Raw genomic sequence first — 19,093 nt, forward strand, 5'->3', positions numbered from 1 at the left:
CCAAGAACTGATCCAAAACGCAAATTAAATATTCCTCTGTCCACCATTAAATTACTGTGAATAGGTGGCTGTGCAACATCCTGACAGGCTGTGTAATAAGGAACACCGTGTCTCTTTTCTCCTTTATTCCTCTGCATTTTCCTCTGTCCCAGACAGGAACTTCTGTGTCTGTAAGAGTCATTCTTCCAGTACTTAGCCTCCAGTTGGGACACACTTATTGCCAATTTAGAATTAAACTTAAAAAGGAAAAGGGACACAGACCAGACTCTGAGGCCCATGTCTACCTTTTGAAAATTGTGCTTCCTAATGAAATAGACCATTTCTTAACCTGCAGATCTAGACTCCTTACAAATGCAGAGCCCTCAAATCCTAACTAGGGCGTGAGAAAGCTAAATGACAAAGCTAAATGATGCCTTTCTTGATGTTGAGTAGGCGAAGAACAAAATGAGAGTTCCTTACATGCTTGTTTGCATATAAAGGGAAGTGAAGTGCCAACTGCATAGCTTTAGACTAACTGGAGCTTAGGGGGCATCAGCAAAACACAGGCCCAGGCCCACAATCGTTTATCAGTTCAACAGTGAGCAAAAGTTTTTGTTCAGGAGCATCGAGAACATGCATGATTATCCCTGACTCTTAAGCTCTCTAGTTGAATGGTTTAGTGAGAATGTTATAAATAACACAACCTTTTAAGTGCCAAGCAGCAAATTGTCAAATCGCAGATTTTGCAGAAGGAGGTGAATTCAGGAGAGCAGAGGACTGATGCGTAGGTTTGTAGGACATCTCAGGAGGCAATAGTAGAGTAAGGACCTAGAAAAACATTGGTGAAACTGCTGCAAGCAAGAAGAGAGAAGTAATGCCTACACAGAAACACAAAGCCAAAGCCCTCTGTAAAGACAGAGTTCAGGAGCAACAGAAGCCTCAACTATGAGGCTAATGCAGCAACTAAAAGTCTTGTCTCTTTGTAAGATCTGATATCCTAGGAGGCCAGAGGGAAGCCTGTGCCAATTTAATTTGGCCAGATGCAAGAGAGAAATTGAAAGTCTCATATGATCTTGTAGGAGCAGTCAAGCTTGAATTTGGACCAAAAGCATGTTGTATTGAGTTTTGAGTTTTATCCATCTGTAAAAAGTAGCAGAAATGATGGCAGGAAACCTCACTTCCCACTGTGTCGTTAGGGAACTTTCACCTCTCACAAAAGAATGGTCTTTTATTTACTGCTTTTCTCTTACGCAGGCTGAAGCCTTCACCTGAGTGTGAACAGTATCAAGGACATGAAAACTTCCCATGGAAAAAAATCAGTACTGAAGTTAATGCTGTCAGCAGGATAACCAGCAAATTCTGTCTTCCCCAGATGGCCCAGATTTTAATGGGGTCACCTTGCAAGACTTGCCTGTAGGATATTAAAGGTCCCAAAGTAACTGTTGGGGCATAAAAAATGTTATGTCCAAGAGTTGCATCACAGACAGATGTTCCTTTGACAGGTCGTCCTCTGCTTAACTATTCTTCCATGTATATTTCCTGACATTCAATGCATCAGTGGCAACTCTTGGGAATAGGAGTTGGATGAGTTGCCCAGTTGAGTATGGATGTTTGAAACAGATTAAAGTGAAGAGTGGGGGATCTACTTTTTATTTTGCAATAGCAGTGCGAAACCCTGGAGTGCTAGGTATGTGAGGTCAGTCTCTTGCCTTACTCCCCTTGTCTGACACCTTATTTCTCTTTCTCTCCTCTTCCTCTCCTACCTTCCCTCACTCTTCAACTTGTCAGTTAATTTTTTAGTGTCTGCTTTTGACTGATCCAATCCTCCTAAGAGGTTGAAGTTCACACTGATACAAACTCTGTGGGCATCAGACTTGATGCTTACAGTTGACATTTGGTAGTGTTTTTTTCTCCCCTATCCACAGAGATGTAGGTTGTGAAAGAGGGAGCAAGTAAGTGTGTGTGCTTATATAGTTGAACGGTATTTTGTAAATATTTCCTGAAAGCTTGTGAAATTTCTCACATGTTCTTGATTTCTCTTCAAGTCTGCAGAGTAGGCATAAGAAATATCATCCAGTCTAGCTCTGAGTTCAGAAGCGAGTAAATAGCCATCAGTTTTACAAGCTTTGTGTAGATGCCAAAGCCTGATGGCCAAGGGTGATATGCTGAGACTTTTGAAGACAGACCAATATATAAGCCGCATTTTTAACCATATGCTTTCTTACAGTTTTTAGGTCTGGTCACAGCTTTTTCCTTGAAAATTACTTCCCCTGAGATAAGATTTCCCATGAAATGGCTCTGGCATATTTATACATGCTCTGAAGTTTCTGGTTAACCAACTCATTAGTCCTTTGGTGATTTTGAGAATATAAGTCTGTCAGTCTGTGTGTGTTTATGTTCACAGATGTGCCAATGATTTATAAATGGGATTAATTGTAAATTTAACTCATTTAGGAAATGGTTGAGGACCCAGGTACTTCTGTATTTTAGCCTTGCTTAGTCGCACTGGAAGAGCTCTCTGACCCTGCCAGAGATTAGTTTTAGTACCAGTTATGAGATAAGCTTAACTACTTCTTAAATATAAGCATGTTAAAGCTCTCTGCAAGGGATTTGTTGTGGGGAGGGAATACAGCAGCTCTTAAATTTTTATGTTTATCTTGCTGTTACTAAGTTAATTGAGTGATATAATTTAGACCTTTCTTTCCTGTTCTTTCAACTTTTGGAAAACTCAAAGATTATTAAATCTTTGAAGTTTAAGTGTACTTATTTTTAACCGTTAAAAAATCACTATACCAGTCAGATTCATACTCAGTATACGGTGGTATGGGAAGCAACCGTAATCCTGGATCACAAGTGATAAGGCCACTGCTTGGAAATAGCACCGTTCTGAGGGCAACAAAGCTGTTTCCATTTTCAAAGCCCATTTTCCCAGTCCCCTGATCAGAGTAAACCTGCATTTGACTATGTGAATGTCCTCATTTATTTTTTAGTACTAAATAGTAATTTTGCATTTTCAGTGCTCACAGTTGCAATTGTGAGCAGTAGCAACCTTTTCTCCTTTCTCTTTTGGATCTTGCTGTTTGACTCACAGAGCAGACAGCTGATTTCAGTAACATGCTCCATTCAGTAATTTATTTTTTGAATAGAATGACAAGGGACTCACCATTCATAACATGATGAATGCTGAGAAGACTTAGCTTGAAGAGCAAAAAGGATAGATTGATTCATATATAGATGTCTTAGGTAACAGAGAGATGAAATTATATTCCTTCCAGTAGCCTTAAAAGAAATAGAAAATAAGGTTATATACTAGGAAAAAAATATTTTTATTTCATCTGTTTAGCTGTAGATTAATGTTTGAAAGACAGTGGTGGAAGCACCCATTTCATATTTGAGACAAATATTGTTGGCTTACTCGGAAGAATCATACTGGATAAAGCCCCACAATGAAAGTTAATGAACCTGGTAACTTTACAACTTATTTCTATTTCTGACCTCCATGATGGTGTAGAAATACAGATAGGGTTGCGCTGGTTATGTCTTCATTATATATCAAATCCATGCTCTATGATTTGAATGTTTTGTTTCCATGGAAATTCAGAATTATTCTTTGTACAAGAACTATTGTATCATTTTTACTGTGTTAAATGAGAGTGGCAAGTGAAATCTTGCATATAGTAGTTGCAAAATAAATTCTTGCTTGAAATTTCTAACATTAAATGTCTGTATTAGGATGAAGCATTTGTTTGAAATGCACATAGGACACCGGCCTGCAAACAGCATTGTAAATAGTTACATATGATATGCTGAAAAAAAATGTTTTACTGCAGAGCAGATACTATCTCCAAATACAGAACAAGAAGTAGATAACATACCAGATATACAGGAAGGTCTGTGATTTTAGAATAAATTTATCTTTCTCTGTGTGTATGTATAGCAAAAGCAGGGATAGATTTGAAATTTAATGAAACAAGTGTTTCATATATTTGTCATGTTAGGCTAAAGATCTGATTTTTTTTGTGTTAGCTATTGTGTTGCTTGTAAAGAACCTGTAAAGAGAGTATCAGCAGTGGGATACAGCTACCACCATGATACTCAAGTCCCATCCTCATGTAATAGAAAAATCATTGTTAGTCTTAAATGAAACAATCCAACAGGGCTGGCAGTGAAAACACATCAAAGATATTCATCAAATTGTTGAAGTTAGAAGCATGTTTTAATTATTTTAGATTTGAAGCAGAAGCGGTTTGACTCTAACAAAAGTTTCTTGCTGCAGATCATCCTGTGGGGTCGAACTGAGAAATGCCTGAAGGAGACCACAGAGGAAATCAGGATGATGGGGACGGAATGCTATTATTTCATTTGTGATGTAGGAAATCGAGAGGAGGTCTATCAGCAAGCCAAAGCTGTGAGGGAAAAGGTTAGTGTCTGTGGAAACACTGTTTGTGGGCAGAATTTAGCAACAGCTCATATTTGATGAGAAAAAAACTACATTGGCAAATTGGGAAAAAAGAAGGGTGACCATCCAGATTATGTTGTACAAAGCCTAGCTACCTGTTTTAAGTGATCTGGAAGGATTACAAGGCCTATAGGCAAAAATGTCTAAAGCTATGAAAATAATAATGTATTTAGGCAATAATAGATATTCAGATACAGTGGTGACTGCTGATTTGTGAGGAGAGATACTAGTGGTAACAAGTAATTTGCTTTTTTTGCAGGTGGGTGATATCACTATCCTGGTGAACAATGCTGCTGTGGTCCATGGTAAGAGTCTGATGGACAGCGATGATGATGCACTGCTCAAATCACAACATATAAACACCCTGGGACAGTTCTGGGTAAGAGAAGCTCTTGTATCACATGTATTCAGAATTGGAAATGAGAGTGACAGATTACAGCCAGTAAACACTTGGCTGCTAGTAGGTCCTTCTACATGATGCTTGGTAAAATCAGTCTGACATGAAAAGGAGGCAGAAAAAACAATGTGAGGGGCAAAGGCCGGAGGAAGGAAGTCTAAAAAAATCTCATTTTTCCAGTAGTAACACAGTATTTGACGCTCTTGTATCCCCATTCTGTGATTTCCAGTAAAACACTTGATTTCTTTTGAGAAAGCCTGAGCTCACAGAGGATAGTTTTTTGTACAGTGATGTGTATGGAACATCAGAGGAGCATGAGACCACCTTGCTCAGGAAAGGAAGCTAGTGTGAAACTCATTCCATTTTGAATTAGATAATAGTAATAAAAAAATAACTTCTTGTGATTTTATCACTTTGTTGAACTTTATCCGCTTCATGGTTAAGAACATACAAAGCATTCTGTTCATGGCCTTTATCCATGGGTACTGCTTACTTACGTGCTAGGAAAGATTTTGTTTTGTTTTTACCCAAAAAGTAGAAACTTTTTTTTCTGGCCTGTTTAGAATCTTTCAGAAAATAACAAAGCAACAAGGTACTCTCCCATTTCTTTCCTTGCATAATGAACAGCACAGTTTGGCTTGTTGTCTCTGCGTCACCTTATTTTTTTCAGTTACTGTTGTTTTTGCTATATCTCTGCTGAGCAAACTTTTTTTTTTTTTAACTCTGTTGTTCTTCAGACCACCAAAGCATTCCTGCCAAGGATGCTGGAGTTGCAGAATGGACACATTGTTTGCCTGAACTCTGTCCTGGCCTTGTCAGCCATCCCTGGTGCCATTGACTATTGCACCTCCAAAGCCTCGTCCTTTGCCTTTATGGAGAGCCTGACCTTGGGGCTGCTAGACTGTCCTGGAGTGAATGCCACAACAGTCCTGCCCTTCCACACGAGCACAGAGATGTTTCAGGGCATGAGAATCAGGTCAGTCCAGGGGAACTAGAATAAAGCATCTCATTTTAAATGAATCATCAGAATACACTCCTAATTAATGCTTCATTTAGTTAAGAGAATTTGATGTCTCATTTGGCTGCCTGGGAACAGAAGGTCACTCTAGGCCACCTGGGACTCATCAGACTGGTTCCCTCACTTTGCTGGCATATTCATCCAGCCTGCCTGTACTGGGTGAGACATTTGCTTCTACAGAGAAAACTGAAAGCTATTTTTTCCCTGAGTGTATTTGGGCCATATGCAGCCACCAGAGAGGGAAGGGAGGCAATCTAAAAATTGAGGTCATTCAAAAGGAGCAGTCTACAAATTACTTGAGAATTAACAGTACAAATTCCTTCTTTATTTGTTGCAATACTTAATTTTTTCCCACTGAAAGGAATGACAGCCACTTACAGAAGTAAAGCTACCAGTACCTCCTTTTTGCCTCTGTCTAAGAGAACAAGCTAAATTCAAAGACTAATGGCTGACGAAATTAATCTTTTACAATGGACTAAATAACCTATTAATATAGTTTGTGCTCTCTTAGTCAAGAAAATATGCAGTGTCAAGCTATTGCTGGAGCTGGGAAAAGCCTTATGTTTGGGATTAAAAGCAATGGGGGAAAATACTTGTCTTTCACCTGTCAAGAATTTGAATCAAGCAAAGAGCAACAGAGAAGAAGAAGAGAAACACCAACACTGGAAAAGACAGCATTTTGGTATTGGTTTGCATACAGTTTAAGAAAATCCCTCAAAGGAGGTTCTGAATACACTCTGCCACTTCCCCCTAAAGGCACCAACATGTACATTCTTAACCATTTAGCTAACCCAATAGTACTAGTTGGAACTGGGCTTTCTGCTTCTTCCAGCCTGCTTTGAGGCATGTTTGAATGCCAGTAACCAGCGATAGCTTAGTGAGTAACAGGACTTGGACAGTGATATCTTAAAGAAGGAGTTTGGTTAACAAATAATTATTTTATTTTTTTACTTTATTTATTCAGGTTCCCTAATCTTTTTCCTCCTCTCAAGCCAGAGACAGTGGCTAGGAGGACCGTAGAAGCTGTTCAGATGAATCAAGCCTTCCTGCTCCTTCCATGGACAATGCATGTTCTTGTCATCCTAAAAAGGTAAGTATTTCCTTTGCCCAGCAATAGCCTAGCCAGTTAGGCAAGACTGGCTTACAGTACTCTGTGTCTGACCACCAAGGCGAACCTCAGTTTGACTGTAACCCGATATCCAAGATCAGATTGGTTCATTCCTTCCCGTGAAAGATAGTCATAGAAGCAACAGGGAGAAAGCTTTCTGAGATTACCTTTGTAGGTGCTTTCCCTGGGTATAACCCCTTTATGAAACCAGTTTCACTCCCAAAATTTGGATTCCTGAGGTCTGAACTGGTATTTGTATCTACAAAATTTCTTAACAATTAACATATGCGTGTAGTTGATTTTGATTTAGTACTCTTTGGACTCTGGGCTTTGTATTATAAAGGATTACTGTACAGTAAGGTATCACAGCTGTATTTAGAGAGCATTGCTTGTGTTAAAGCAATGAAACTATTAAAAAAATATTTTTGCATATGATTAGGACAGGAATTTTAAAGTCCCTAAGAAAAGAAAGTCCTAACTTCATATCCTGAAACAACTAAAGAGAAGGGACATTTGAAATTGTGTTTCCATGAGAGTTTGCACTAAAGCCTTTGGAAAACCTACTTCAGTCAAGTACTGAAATAAGGCCATGAGATTTCTGTGGAAAATAATTACAATACTGCATTTCGAACAAGAAAAAATAGTTCACAATAAATGCTTCACTCTGTATGTAAAATTTGGGATGCTCTCAAAAGTTCCCAGAAATTCTACAGACTGAAAAAGGGCTGTTCTCCTTCTGCGTTATTGTAAGAATTAATAATTTATTTCCCATTACAGTAGCTGTCAGGAAATTGATCTATATCCATACCTTATGATAAGGAGGCCACATGCCTAGCACAAATACATGGCAAGTTAACCAGAGAACTCAGTTTGTGTATTTCAGAGTACAAGATTCTGCACAATATTTGGGAGGAATAAACCAAGATGGTATCTTCCAAGTTACAGTTTTTACAGACCTTTTTGGATAAATATTTCTGTAAAGAGTGACTTGATATAACTTTCTTCTTTTAGGCCTACTCACAGCAGGATACTGACACATGTTTTGTCTGTGCACTCTCACTAGACGATTTTGGAGAATATGTATACTTACGTATGTGTGTACATAAACACATATTTACACATCCTCTTATTAGAATAGACTAAGAGGTTTGTCTGATCTGCTTATTTTCTTTCTGCTTCTCCTGCAGCATTCTCCCTCAGGCAGCACTTGAAGAAATCCACAAGTTTTCTGGAAGCTACACTTGCATGAACACTTTTAAAGGACGAACATAGACTTGATGATGGTGCAAGGACTATTCTTCAGTGAAACCAACACAAGTATGAAAATCCTGACAAGACTGTGAATCAGCAGGCTTGGCTTTTAGCCTGTTCATGTGACTTGCACTGCTCTGAGGCAACACATTTCTTGCAGGTCATATCCATAGTAACATGACCTTTGCACAGGATTGAATGACTAGACTATGGACTCTTGGAAAGAAAAACAAAAAGTGTGAAATGTTTATATGATGTTTAATTCTTTAGAGTTCAATTGTTAAATCTACTCATAGTTTTAAGATGTAATTTTTGTTTCTAAAGTGTCTGTAGGCTGTTTCAGCTGAGAGGCAGCACATCACACCCCATACTTGCTTTATCCCCTCTCTTCAGAGGAATGCAATTACAAACTGCTACTGGTTTCATTTCATCTTTTTGAATGGGGAACTCAACAAATACTTTGAAGAACTAGAAGTTATGGACATTTAATGGAAGCTTCCTTCCCTTTCTTCACTTTACATCCCTTGATGAAGCTACTCCCAACTCACATCAGGGAAGGAGCAACTGTGGAGCAGTGTTTTCTTTGTTAAAGGCCACCCAGGACTTCTGTCTGGAAGGACTGTGCTAGGCCCAAGAAAGCTGTCTTACTTCACCTGTGAAGTCTGGAGAGGAATGCTCAGTCAGAAGAGCAGACAGTTTGAATAGTGGAAGATTGTTTCTGTCACTGAACTCATATATGAAATTTAATTGTCTTTCTGAGTATTTTTGTTCATTTATGATAAAATATATATATATATTTTTAGCATTAATCCCAGATTGCCACGCATGTAGGCAGCATCACACTGGGGATGAACTAAATCTAGAACTAAAACTAGAGCCTGTTTGTACAAACATACATTCACTGACATAATCCATGCAGAGAAAATCCATTGTATCTATCTGCACAGTGAAGTAAGTGAAATAATGCTCTAAAAATAGAAGACACATTGCTGTAGTGCTCATGAAATGTGAAGTTTGGAAGCACAGTTAGCAAAGACCTGATTAAATGCACGTTGAATTCAACTGGGGATACACCCATTGTTTTTTAGGGGCATTGAATCAGGCACTCATCAGCCAAAAGTGATAAATACTGCTTGGACTGAAATGCCAGAAGCAGCTAGACATTATTTATTTTTGTAATGATATACTCTCTTTGACAGCCCAGTAAGAGCAACACTGCATTCCTATGCCAGATGCAGTGTGCAGCACTAGGCATAGTAATGTAGTTGAAACATATTGGAACACTACTAAAAGAGGAATTAATATAATTGCAATACAGGAAAGTAGCAAGCCTAACTGGAGAACACCTCCTGAATGAAGCGCCTCAAGGAAGGCCATGTGGTTAAAGTAAAGGAGTGAATTTAAGGCTTCTGACTTGAATTGCGAGCTTTTCCATAGATGTCCTGTGTGACCTGGGGCAAACTGCATAATTTCAAGGTGCACCCTGACCTGCAAAGCAGATATTTCTAGTGTTTCCCTACCTCAAAAGTTTTAAGTCTGACTACCTAAATGTTTGTCAAAAGCTCAGTAAATTCAAATGGAACATGCTATAGAAATGAAAAGCAGTATTTGTTCATAAACCAAGAGGTTCTATACAAAAATTTAGAAGAGGAAAAAAAACATATGCTGAAATACATCATTTCCTAAAAGAGATCTGAGTTACAGCAGAAAAGCTGTGAGCTGTATTTGAAATACCCCTTTGGTTCTGCCATGTAGAATGGAGACCAACTACTTAGGTGGAATGATGTGAATGTTAAAATCTGAAGGTCTGAACCATACTGCAGTTAGCAGATAAATCTCTTCTTGAGCAGTTCAAGAGGAAGATATTGCCAAAAGTGCCATTGATGCAAGCCCCTCTGCCTGCATGGGTATTTTGAGGAGCTCTCCTATCTGGGTCAGTGCTTTCCTTCTGAGTGCAGAACATATAAGCTGTAGCACTGTGCCAGCTTTGAAAAGGTTTCTTACAATGGAGTTTTGTTTTGAATTCCTAGATGTCTGAGGCTCTCTGGAGAGGATGAAAAGAAACTTTGATCTCTGTGATTTTGACGCCCACCCTAATAGATGCTTTCAGCTTTATTTTTTGTCAATTTTTTGAGAAGAAACCCAGTTCATTGAAAACACAAGTGCAATGAGGGGAGAACCCCTTCCAGGATCTGCCAGGAATACTGAAGGTACAATATTTATCGAGAGACGCTTGGGAGGGGAAGAGATGATTATACGTACATCCCCTTATGCACTCTAATCCTGTCTAGTTTCTCATTAATCACAGTCACGCATGCCAGGCTTGTAAATGCAAGGGCAAACAGAATTGGTGAAAGAGAGCACCCTGCAGTGTCCCCCTTAATTTAAACCTTTATGTTGAGACTCTATTAATTGATAACATGCTAATGCAAAAGGGAGGTAAAATCTAGTACACACATTGAAACTAAGTCCCCACTCATCCCCCAATCCTGTTGCTTAGATGAATCTGCTCTTTTCCTGCACTGCATAAAAGATGTTGCCTGTCTTCAGAGGTTGTCTTACATACTAAGTGCTGTTGATTTCTTTCTAATGAATATAAAAAAGTCAGAACATAGCTGAGACTCTCATCATCTCACTCCTCTCGTACACACACACACACACACAAACTTCCCTCTCTCTTTCCCTCAGGGTCTCTGAGCGGACAGCAGGTCAAATAGCAGTCACAGTGGGGGAGAGGTATGCAGCAAACAGAAAATAATGAGGAAAACATTGACTTTGCCTTTCAGATAGTAAGAAGAGTTGGGTAAGAGAGTTTCTTCTCTTGTGAGTGTTGCGAGATTAGAGCGCTCTCCATCCAGTGAGCTACTTGCAAATTTGGATGGATACATTTGAAGACTTTTTTTTTTATAGAAGGGCTCCTCTGGAATGCCTGCTGAGGTCTACTGTCCCTTTTCACATAAGGTTAGTATTGGGTAATCTTAAAGTGCTGCAAATGTCGACAAGCTTTGTTGAAGCCTAAGGCCTTCTCAAAGGAATTTCCGCCCTTTGACTTATTTTAATTTTGGTTTTCCCTGCTCTCTCCACTACCTCCTGCTTTCTACTGCCCAATTATTTTTTTTTCCTTCTGTTTTCCAATGTCATTACTGCACTTTTCAGTGCCACCATCTTGAAGCCAGATGTCATACAAAGGGTCTGGAGTAAATCGAAATCAGGGTATATATTTATTATCCTGCTGGAGGAATCTAGGTGAAGCTGTAGGAGCAGGTCACAGAAGTTTCATATGAAATTAGTTTTACTTGCTCCAATCTATGAAGAAGTAGAAGATCCCTTACTATTGTTTTGATACAGGAGATGGCTGCTGTTTTAAAACTTGAATGATACAGAAGTGTTAGCTGTTTTGGGACATAGGTTCTCCTGACAGAAAAAAACCCTATTTAAATGGGAGGATTTTTAAGTACCGGGTGTTTTCAGAGGCCAGTGTTCACACAAAGTAATTTTCAGAATTAGTGAGGCAGGGCAGGGAGAGGAGGAGTCCTTTGTAAGTAAATCTGATTCCTTATGTTCAGTATTTGATTTTGCAGTTTGTTTTTGATGAGGAAAAAAAAAATCATGTTCCCTCATGCAACCTTAGTGAACTTTAAGAAGGTCCTTCCAGCCATATCCCTGCTGATGGCAATCTTTCAGCAGGATGAAGAAAAGGAGTGAGCCCTGAAAGTGGGAACTATGCCCTGCCTACTCATCCATTGTTCTGTTGTTAAAAAGTGACGGAGTCCATCCCTATGGTTCTTCTAGAACTTCATAGAAAGTGCCTGGGCAAGTGATTCTGATGTTTGCAAAGAGAAACTTGTACTTTTATGTAATGTGTTAATTAGTGTGGGTGGATATGATCAGATCTAGTCTTGCAAGCCTTCCAGACAACTCCCTGAACACTCCCACCTTCAGATATTAACAGATAACACTGCACTTGCCAAATCTCATAAAAACCTGGTAACAGACTTAATGGAGGCAGAGCATAAGTGCATGCATTTATTTCAAAGAGAACACATCTGTTTGTTTGTTACAGACATTAATTTGGCCTAGCGTTGTCCTCTAGCTGAAATGCAACTGTTGAGAAAAGAATACAGGGTGACCTTGGATCATCTATTTTGTTTTTATTTCTTCATGTGGCTTTAATAAACTTAATCTAGCTGACAGCCACTTTTTTGACAACACTTGTTCATAAATTTGGGGGTAAAGCAAGATTATGTCAAATGTAATCTTTTGCATTTTTCACCGAACAACCAACACCCCTGAGAATCAGGACGTTCTGCACTGTCTTTGTAGCTCTCACCTCCCTGGTGCTAAGATCCTTCAGGCTGGTACTGCTTCTCAGCCTGCTGGAGTTTGGAGACTAAGCGAAACCAGTCAGTCACAAGCACCAGTTACATTTTCTAGTGAATAGAATCCTCTTTGTTAGAGTGCTGTTCTGAAGGAGATTTTGAGATGTGAGTAGTGGCAGGCACCTCTCACAGATTTCAGCAACTAACTTAGAGAAAGACATGAAGAAAAGCAGACCTTCACCTTCTCCCTGCTACTCATTCTCTTTTATCCAGTGTTTCCTATGGGAAGCTGGCAATTCAGTCACTTTTCTGACTGATAAACTGCCCCTCTTCCCACCCTCCATTCTACTAAGATCACCTCACTACCTTTCTTCTATACCTTCAGGGAGTTGACAGCTTCAGCAGAAACAACTGTTTCTGTATTCTAGAGGAGAGTCAGATCAGCAAGGTATGTGTTAAGACAGAAGACCAGACTCTGTTTTGATGGGTTTGAGGTACCCCAGCCTGGAGACTACAGATGGAAGACACAGGACACAACTTGAATGTTGCCGGTACCATAGAAGGTAGTGAGTTCCCCCTGCTCCTGTCATCTTTTCTTGAAACATAACACCCTCTTGAGTTTCTGTAACAGATCCCTCAAGCTGGTGCTTCAGCAGAAACACATACTGATCCAGCCTGTGTGGACTGGATACAACTGAAAAGCGTAGACCTCTGAGGAGACAATTTATATCTTCACACCTTCCCAGAGTCCAAAATTACTAGTTCCTTAAGCTCACCTTTGCTATGAGCATTACGACATATTAATACAGAACAAAAATCAAGGCAAATGTATATGCTGATTTTTCTGCATAGATCTAGAAAAGAACAATTCCTCCTTAAATGAGGGAAGAAAGCACTCTAATTTGAGCTTGAGAGTGACCGAAGAGTAAGTATATGAGAAAACAAAATAGAGGATAAATGCAATGTTAGGGGGAGTGTGGTGGCCGTAAACAGATGGGCGAGATGCTACCTTATTTATATTCCTGAAGTTATACAATAATAGAGGCATGTGATTTCCACCCAAATACAAAGTCGATAAAAGAAGTGTATTGTTACTTCTGCTCGTTGCTATGGGTCACCATGCCCTAAAAAGCTGTCCATTAACTTTGTAGCTTGCTGGCTCGGAACACCCCAATACGCCAGTTCTGTTTGCTGTCTCTTGTTTTTAGAGGAAAGGAAAACAACCCCTGCATGTAAAAACAAGGAAGGGCCAGTTTGAATCACCGCTCACTTTTTCCTAGCCAGCTACAAAGGTCGTCCATCATGCCTAGGTATTACAAGGACATGTGGTTCTCCGGCTAGTGTTAGTAATCGTGCTGACCTAGTGCTACTAGGTAGATGTGGTTCCATTTCCTGGTTTTTATTTATGCAAAAGCATTTTTTTTACTTGAATTTTGTTTATCTGAAAAAGTTGCTTCTGTATTGTACAGGCTTTTCACAGACAGGCATCCTAGGCATGACATTTCCCTGTCTTATGTTAGTCAAATGGTAATGAAAAGAATACAAAAGTGAAAAGTTGCTGTTTGACATCTCCCCCAAGCATCTTCTTCCCCAAGCAATGTGGAATTAATGTAGAGGAACACTGTTGAAATATCAATGCCTTAAATCTAGACATCTCAGAAGCCTGCTGACTTCTGTATGAAAATGACCCTGGCTTCCAAAATTTACTTCCTACTTTCTATGTCTTCTGAGGCAGTTTGCCACTGAGATTGGTTACCTGAGTAAATCACTATTGCGGTGCGCTAGTACAGAGGAAGACTGCATGGAAAGCTGTGGTACATATAATCACTAACCAAACTGATTGAAACTTCTGGTTTGAAAAAAATAGATTAAAGAATGAGATGACATGTGATAGCTGGTACAAAACCAAGTACTGCAGCGAGGTCTGTAGTTGCCCTTAGGTGCCTGAGAGTAGCCTACATGACTCCCAGAAGTCCTGCCTTAGATTTGAACCCTGACTGGTTCCTTCCCTTAAGCCACCATGTGCAAACATTGGGCACCGTGAATACATGAACTGAAATGCTTCTTCATCTTTGTTTTTTAGCATTAGGCACTTTGGAGCATAGCCACCAACTGCTGCTTCTGCTTTGGGCATTGCTATTGATCTGATAAGCATTCCCAGATACTGTTCTGGCACACTGCAGTATTAACATTAGCTGTAAGAAAAGGAGGCAATTCATTGCTCTCTTTTCCAGTCAAGTCAACTATTAGCGCCTTTATGCAGAGAGAGAAGGGGTGATATGGTCTCTGGAATATTTTGGCTATATGAAAAATGCTGTCATATGGAATAAGGTTTATAATAAAAAGGGCTCATCTCAGAAGAACGTTAACAGAAGATGGAAAAGGTCATAATGGAAAACAAGTGATATCTGAACACACAGTTTCTTTTCCTGAAGTCTGCTGGGAATGCTGATTTCATGCAAACATGCCATAGCAAAGTCAGTTCACTTGCATGGTCATTTTACCCCCTGCAACTTTGCCTATTACAAGTGATAGCAGAGGTGACAAGCTCATTGTCTCAGCTCTCTCAACTGTTGAATGTAGTAAAATAAGTACTTTTTTAAAAAAATCCATCCATCAGAGAGTAAAGCAATTCTTTGGTTCAGTGTCAGTCTTAGAGAATGGAGAAGACTCCCTCAGGTACCAGAGAGAGAAGCCACAGCATCTCCTGGCTGATTCCTTGAGGTCTCAGGCCACATTTCCCCTTGTTAATAATAAATAAGATGGGAAGAATATGATTGACTCAAAGCAGCAATAGGATTAAACAGAATCACAAATCGGTTTGTGAGCTATTGCCTGGCTTGCTTTTCCTGAGCAATAAAATACCTTGGGGTCTCTTCTGGACTCCCATCAGGCCTGCAAATTCATGGAGAATACTGGCAGAGCTGGGCAATATTTTGTTACTGTTGTAAGGGCTATGCAAAAGACAGTAAAGAGAGACACCAGCAAGCAATATTGTGTGTGCTTTGGTTGCTGAATAGTCTATAACTTTCAATACTCTACTATTCTTGAATATTCAGTATTAGCGACCTGCCATGTTTCTCAACTGTCTGCTATTGCAAAAAAACTTCTTCACCCGCATCAACTATTATAATAGTTTTGAACCCTAAAATTCAGCTTCTCTGTTGTCCTGTTGGCATAGCTGAGGTTTAACAAGCACATTAATCAAATGAAATATAGCCTTGAATTTCTTTAGGAGGGATCTGATGCTGACACAGAAAAACAATTATTAAAAAAAGTCTTGATGTCCTGCAGCAACAGTTGCTACACACATTAAAAAACAAAGTAGTCACGTACAAACAACTACATTTAATCATTCAATAGAATGCACTGCTTCCATCCTTACAGGGCTATAGCATTGAGCCTTCTGACCCCATTTTGATTGTTTTAAGCATACAGAGTCAATGCATCTTCATTGCAGTTTTAAAAATAGGTTTCCTGATACACGGCCCCTCTGTTCAAACAAATTACAGAATTGTAAGATTTCTTATGTAAAAACTATAATTTGTTTCTTAATTCAGACAAGTACTTCCCACAGCTCTCATTCCCTACATCAATTAAGAAAATAATCTTAACTCTTTTGAACTCTTAACCCCTGTATTTAGGAGCACTGACACTTTCTGGCTGGAGATGTCACATTTCCTATGATGCAATCTGGTAGGTAGCATTGCAATCTTCAGTATTTCCCTTTAAAAACCTCTTCATATTGTCAGTTAGATTTGCCAATGGCTCCTAAGAGCACACAATAGAGGAAGGTATATTCTATCTTTCTTCTTCAGTGGACTGAGTTCTTGCAAATGAACTCTCAGAGGAGACCTTCTTTTGAATGAGCCACAGGAGCCATGCTGAGTTTATTTTAGTTAGGTTTATATTAGGTCTGATTTTTGCTGATCCCTTCATTTTTCATCATTTTGTCTGTCTTCCAGTTGTTCCTGTTGGGGAGGACTGTTTTGAGAGTTTCTGAGCCAGAATGCTGTGCATGCAGATTGATTCATCTCTGCGCCTTCCCTTCAGGCAGTCTCTCACCTGTGCCTGCCTGTGTCCACACCTTCTTAAACATTAACACTGCAAACTGCCCTAAGTATTTTAGAGATTAGCTTCCTTTAAAGCATTAAGTGTACCAAAAGCCCAGAGAGCTAGCATTAGTTCTGCCTAACGAGTTGATAACTGCATTTTCTTTTTAACACCTACAGGATTTGAATTTGAACTGGGAAGGACTGTTAGGTGGTGGTTGGCCAGAATGTCACTTCATGGTTAAAGGGGAGAGAATCATAAGCTAGAAGTCAAGCCATGAAAGAAGGAAGGTTTGCTGAAATGGGCAGTGTATGCATGAAAAGTCCAGAGAGTGCCAATGGTAGGTTTAGGTGCAACATCCCTGCTTTCTGGGACAAAGAACTGAACTGTAGATCTGGCATTTACAGATCAGTACTGAAAAAGAAAATAAACACACAGTAAAGCACATGAACCCTTTCCATCTGTCTGAAAAATGGAAATAGGGTGCAAACCCTGAATCGCAGGGTACCCAGCACTGCTGTTTGATTTCTTCTGATAATTTACCGTTCAGGAATATTAAAATAGATTGTTCTAATGATACCTAAAAGGGTCCTTTTGCAGTATAAAGTACATACCATGTTGGATATGCTTTAAGGCTGGATGGGCAACTCATGTTCTAGTGATCTTCATTACAGCTAGCAGTACTGTTTGACAGGGGCAATTCTTGCTGTAAAATTAGCCTGGTTTCTTTCAGTGGATTATTTTTAAACAGACTTCTTACAAATTTTCATTTATCAAATACTTTATATACTTAATGGTTCTCGGCCAATGATTTGCTTGCAAGCTATTCACTATAACTACCACTTTGAGTGCTTGCCATTCATTAATGTATAGTTTTCCTGTGGAACTGGGCATCCAGATCACATGGTGGCTTTGCTTTCCCCTGGCTGGATGCCTTCCAATCCCACAGAAAGCTTTCTAGGGGCTCCAGTATGTCTGATGATGACTGTGAGATGGCTTCTGGCAACAATATTAATGCAAATGCATATTTGAATGTGTTCTCATGACATATTCCAATCTTGTGATCAAAAACGTGCTTATAAACATTTTCAAGGGAAAAAAACTAACTTGGGGTACTTGAGAAGTGCATTTGCTTTTACTTATAGCAGAAAATTGTCACAGTTTGGTTTTGCTTCTTTCACTGGATTCCTCTCTCTTAGCCTCAGATCATCAGGGGAAAAAAATCACACTGTGCTGATCCTGGAAATAGTTAATTAATATAAAAGTGACCTCCTGACATCAGGGCATGGCATACTTCCATATGAGGGGAGTGGCATTATGATTTTTTGGGATTTGTTTTGCTGCAAAACTCAGCCCTACTTCATTTAAGAAAATAAAACCACAAGTGGAATAAAGTTGTACTGCCACTTAAATTTGGAAAGTGAGCAAACGTAGAAAAAGAGCAGAATGTCTGAATGCACTGAGAACACAGGTGCATTAGCAGAAAGGTTGTGCTTGCTGCTGAGCATAATTCAACTCACCTGATGTTCATGTTCTCCCTCTTCACTCTGACTTGGGAGTATAGATTTGAAACTCCCGTATCAAAACTGCAAGCACAGTATTTTGACATAGACCTTTGCAAACCTTGCCCTACCAGAGCATTTCAGTTTCTATTATATACATAGGGCAAGGGTGAAACAGAGACTTGTACAGTCTTGCTCGGTGTCACAGAATGAGACAATATACGATTGCACTGATGCTATAACCCTTCGGGTCACCCTAAAGCCTTTGCATGATAGCAGCCTAGATCATAAGTTCCTGGCCTAGGGTTCAGAGGCAAGTGCTGCCATTGCTAAGATCCAGATTTGACAAGCACAGCAAAATACCCTGTTTGCCCATGAACTGTTGCTTACTTAACAAACCCTAGTGGCAAATTTGTAATCGGGTTTTCACACTCGTACTTGACCCGTTAGATTAGATTACAGTTTCCTCTGAATGCCACAATTGCAACATTTCCATGCCTTAAAACAAAACAAGGCTTGAAAACCTGGCCCTTTAGCTCCTCCCTGCTAGCTTGCCGAGGTGTGTTTTGGGGGAAGGGGGAAGATATCTGCTGTGCTAAATTGGCCTAGAAATGCAAAGGCTCTGAGGATTTAATCGCTGAAATGTTTGCTTCGGGGCACTCACGATGGTTTTTTCCTTGGAACTTTTAGCAAACGTAGCCTTTGTTTGCATTTTTCTGTGGTATGTGTTTACTGTTCATTTGCGCTGCACATGCTGTGAGAAATTAAGCCATTATGTTGGTTTTTTTTTCCTTTCTCCTGCTTTCATTCTTTTTATCCTCCCTTCAAAATCCTTACAATTCCTTTCATTATTTGATGTTAACAGGACAAAAGAAATAAATACTTGAAAGAAGATACAAGCTGTGTTTCTGTTTTACTTTGGAGCTGCTGTGGTAACTGAATACCAGTCTGCAAGGTCAAAAAAAAAGAAAACTGCCAGAAAACCTCAGCGCTCAAACCACAGGTTG

At 39.5% G+C, this 19,093-nt stretch overlaps 1 protein-coding gene across 4 annotated transcripts in view; it reads left to right on the top strand.

The window, feature by feature from the left end:
• Positions 1 to 12,405, top strand: part of DHRS3 (dehydrogenase/reductase 3) — an 82,502-nt gene extending 70,097 nt beyond the window's left edge. For 3 of the 4 annotated variants that reach the window (XM_069782441.1, XM_069782440.1, XM_069782442.1), the window contains 5 exons: positions 4,256 to 4,399; positions 4,698 to 4,817; positions 5,573 to 5,811; positions 6,818 to 6,943; positions 8,149 to 12,405. In XM_069782441.1, coding sequence (XP_069638542.1) covers positions 4,256 to 4,399; positions 4,698 to 4,817; positions 5,573 to 5,811; positions 6,818 to 6,943; positions 8,149 to 8,233 — 714 coding nt within the window. In that variant the 3' untranslated portion in view covers positions 8,234 to 12,405. Of the gene's footprint in view, positions 1 to 3,200; positions 3,223 to 4,255; positions 4,400 to 4,697; positions 4,818 to 5,572; positions 5,812 to 6,817; positions 6,944 to 8,148 lie in introns of those variants that run through there. The other variant, XM_069782443.1, reaches the window with a different exon arrangement.
• The last annotated feature ends 6,688 nt before the right edge of the window (positions 12,406 to 19,093 follow it).

The sequence above is a fragment of the Haliaeetus albicilla genome, chromosome 4 (assembly GCF_947461875.1).
Source record: "Haliaeetus albicilla chromosome 4, bHalAlb1.1, whole genome shotgun sequence".
Classification (NCBI taxonomy): Eukaryota; Metazoa; Chordata; class Aves; order Accipitriformes; family Accipitridae; genus Haliaeetus; species Haliaeetus albicilla.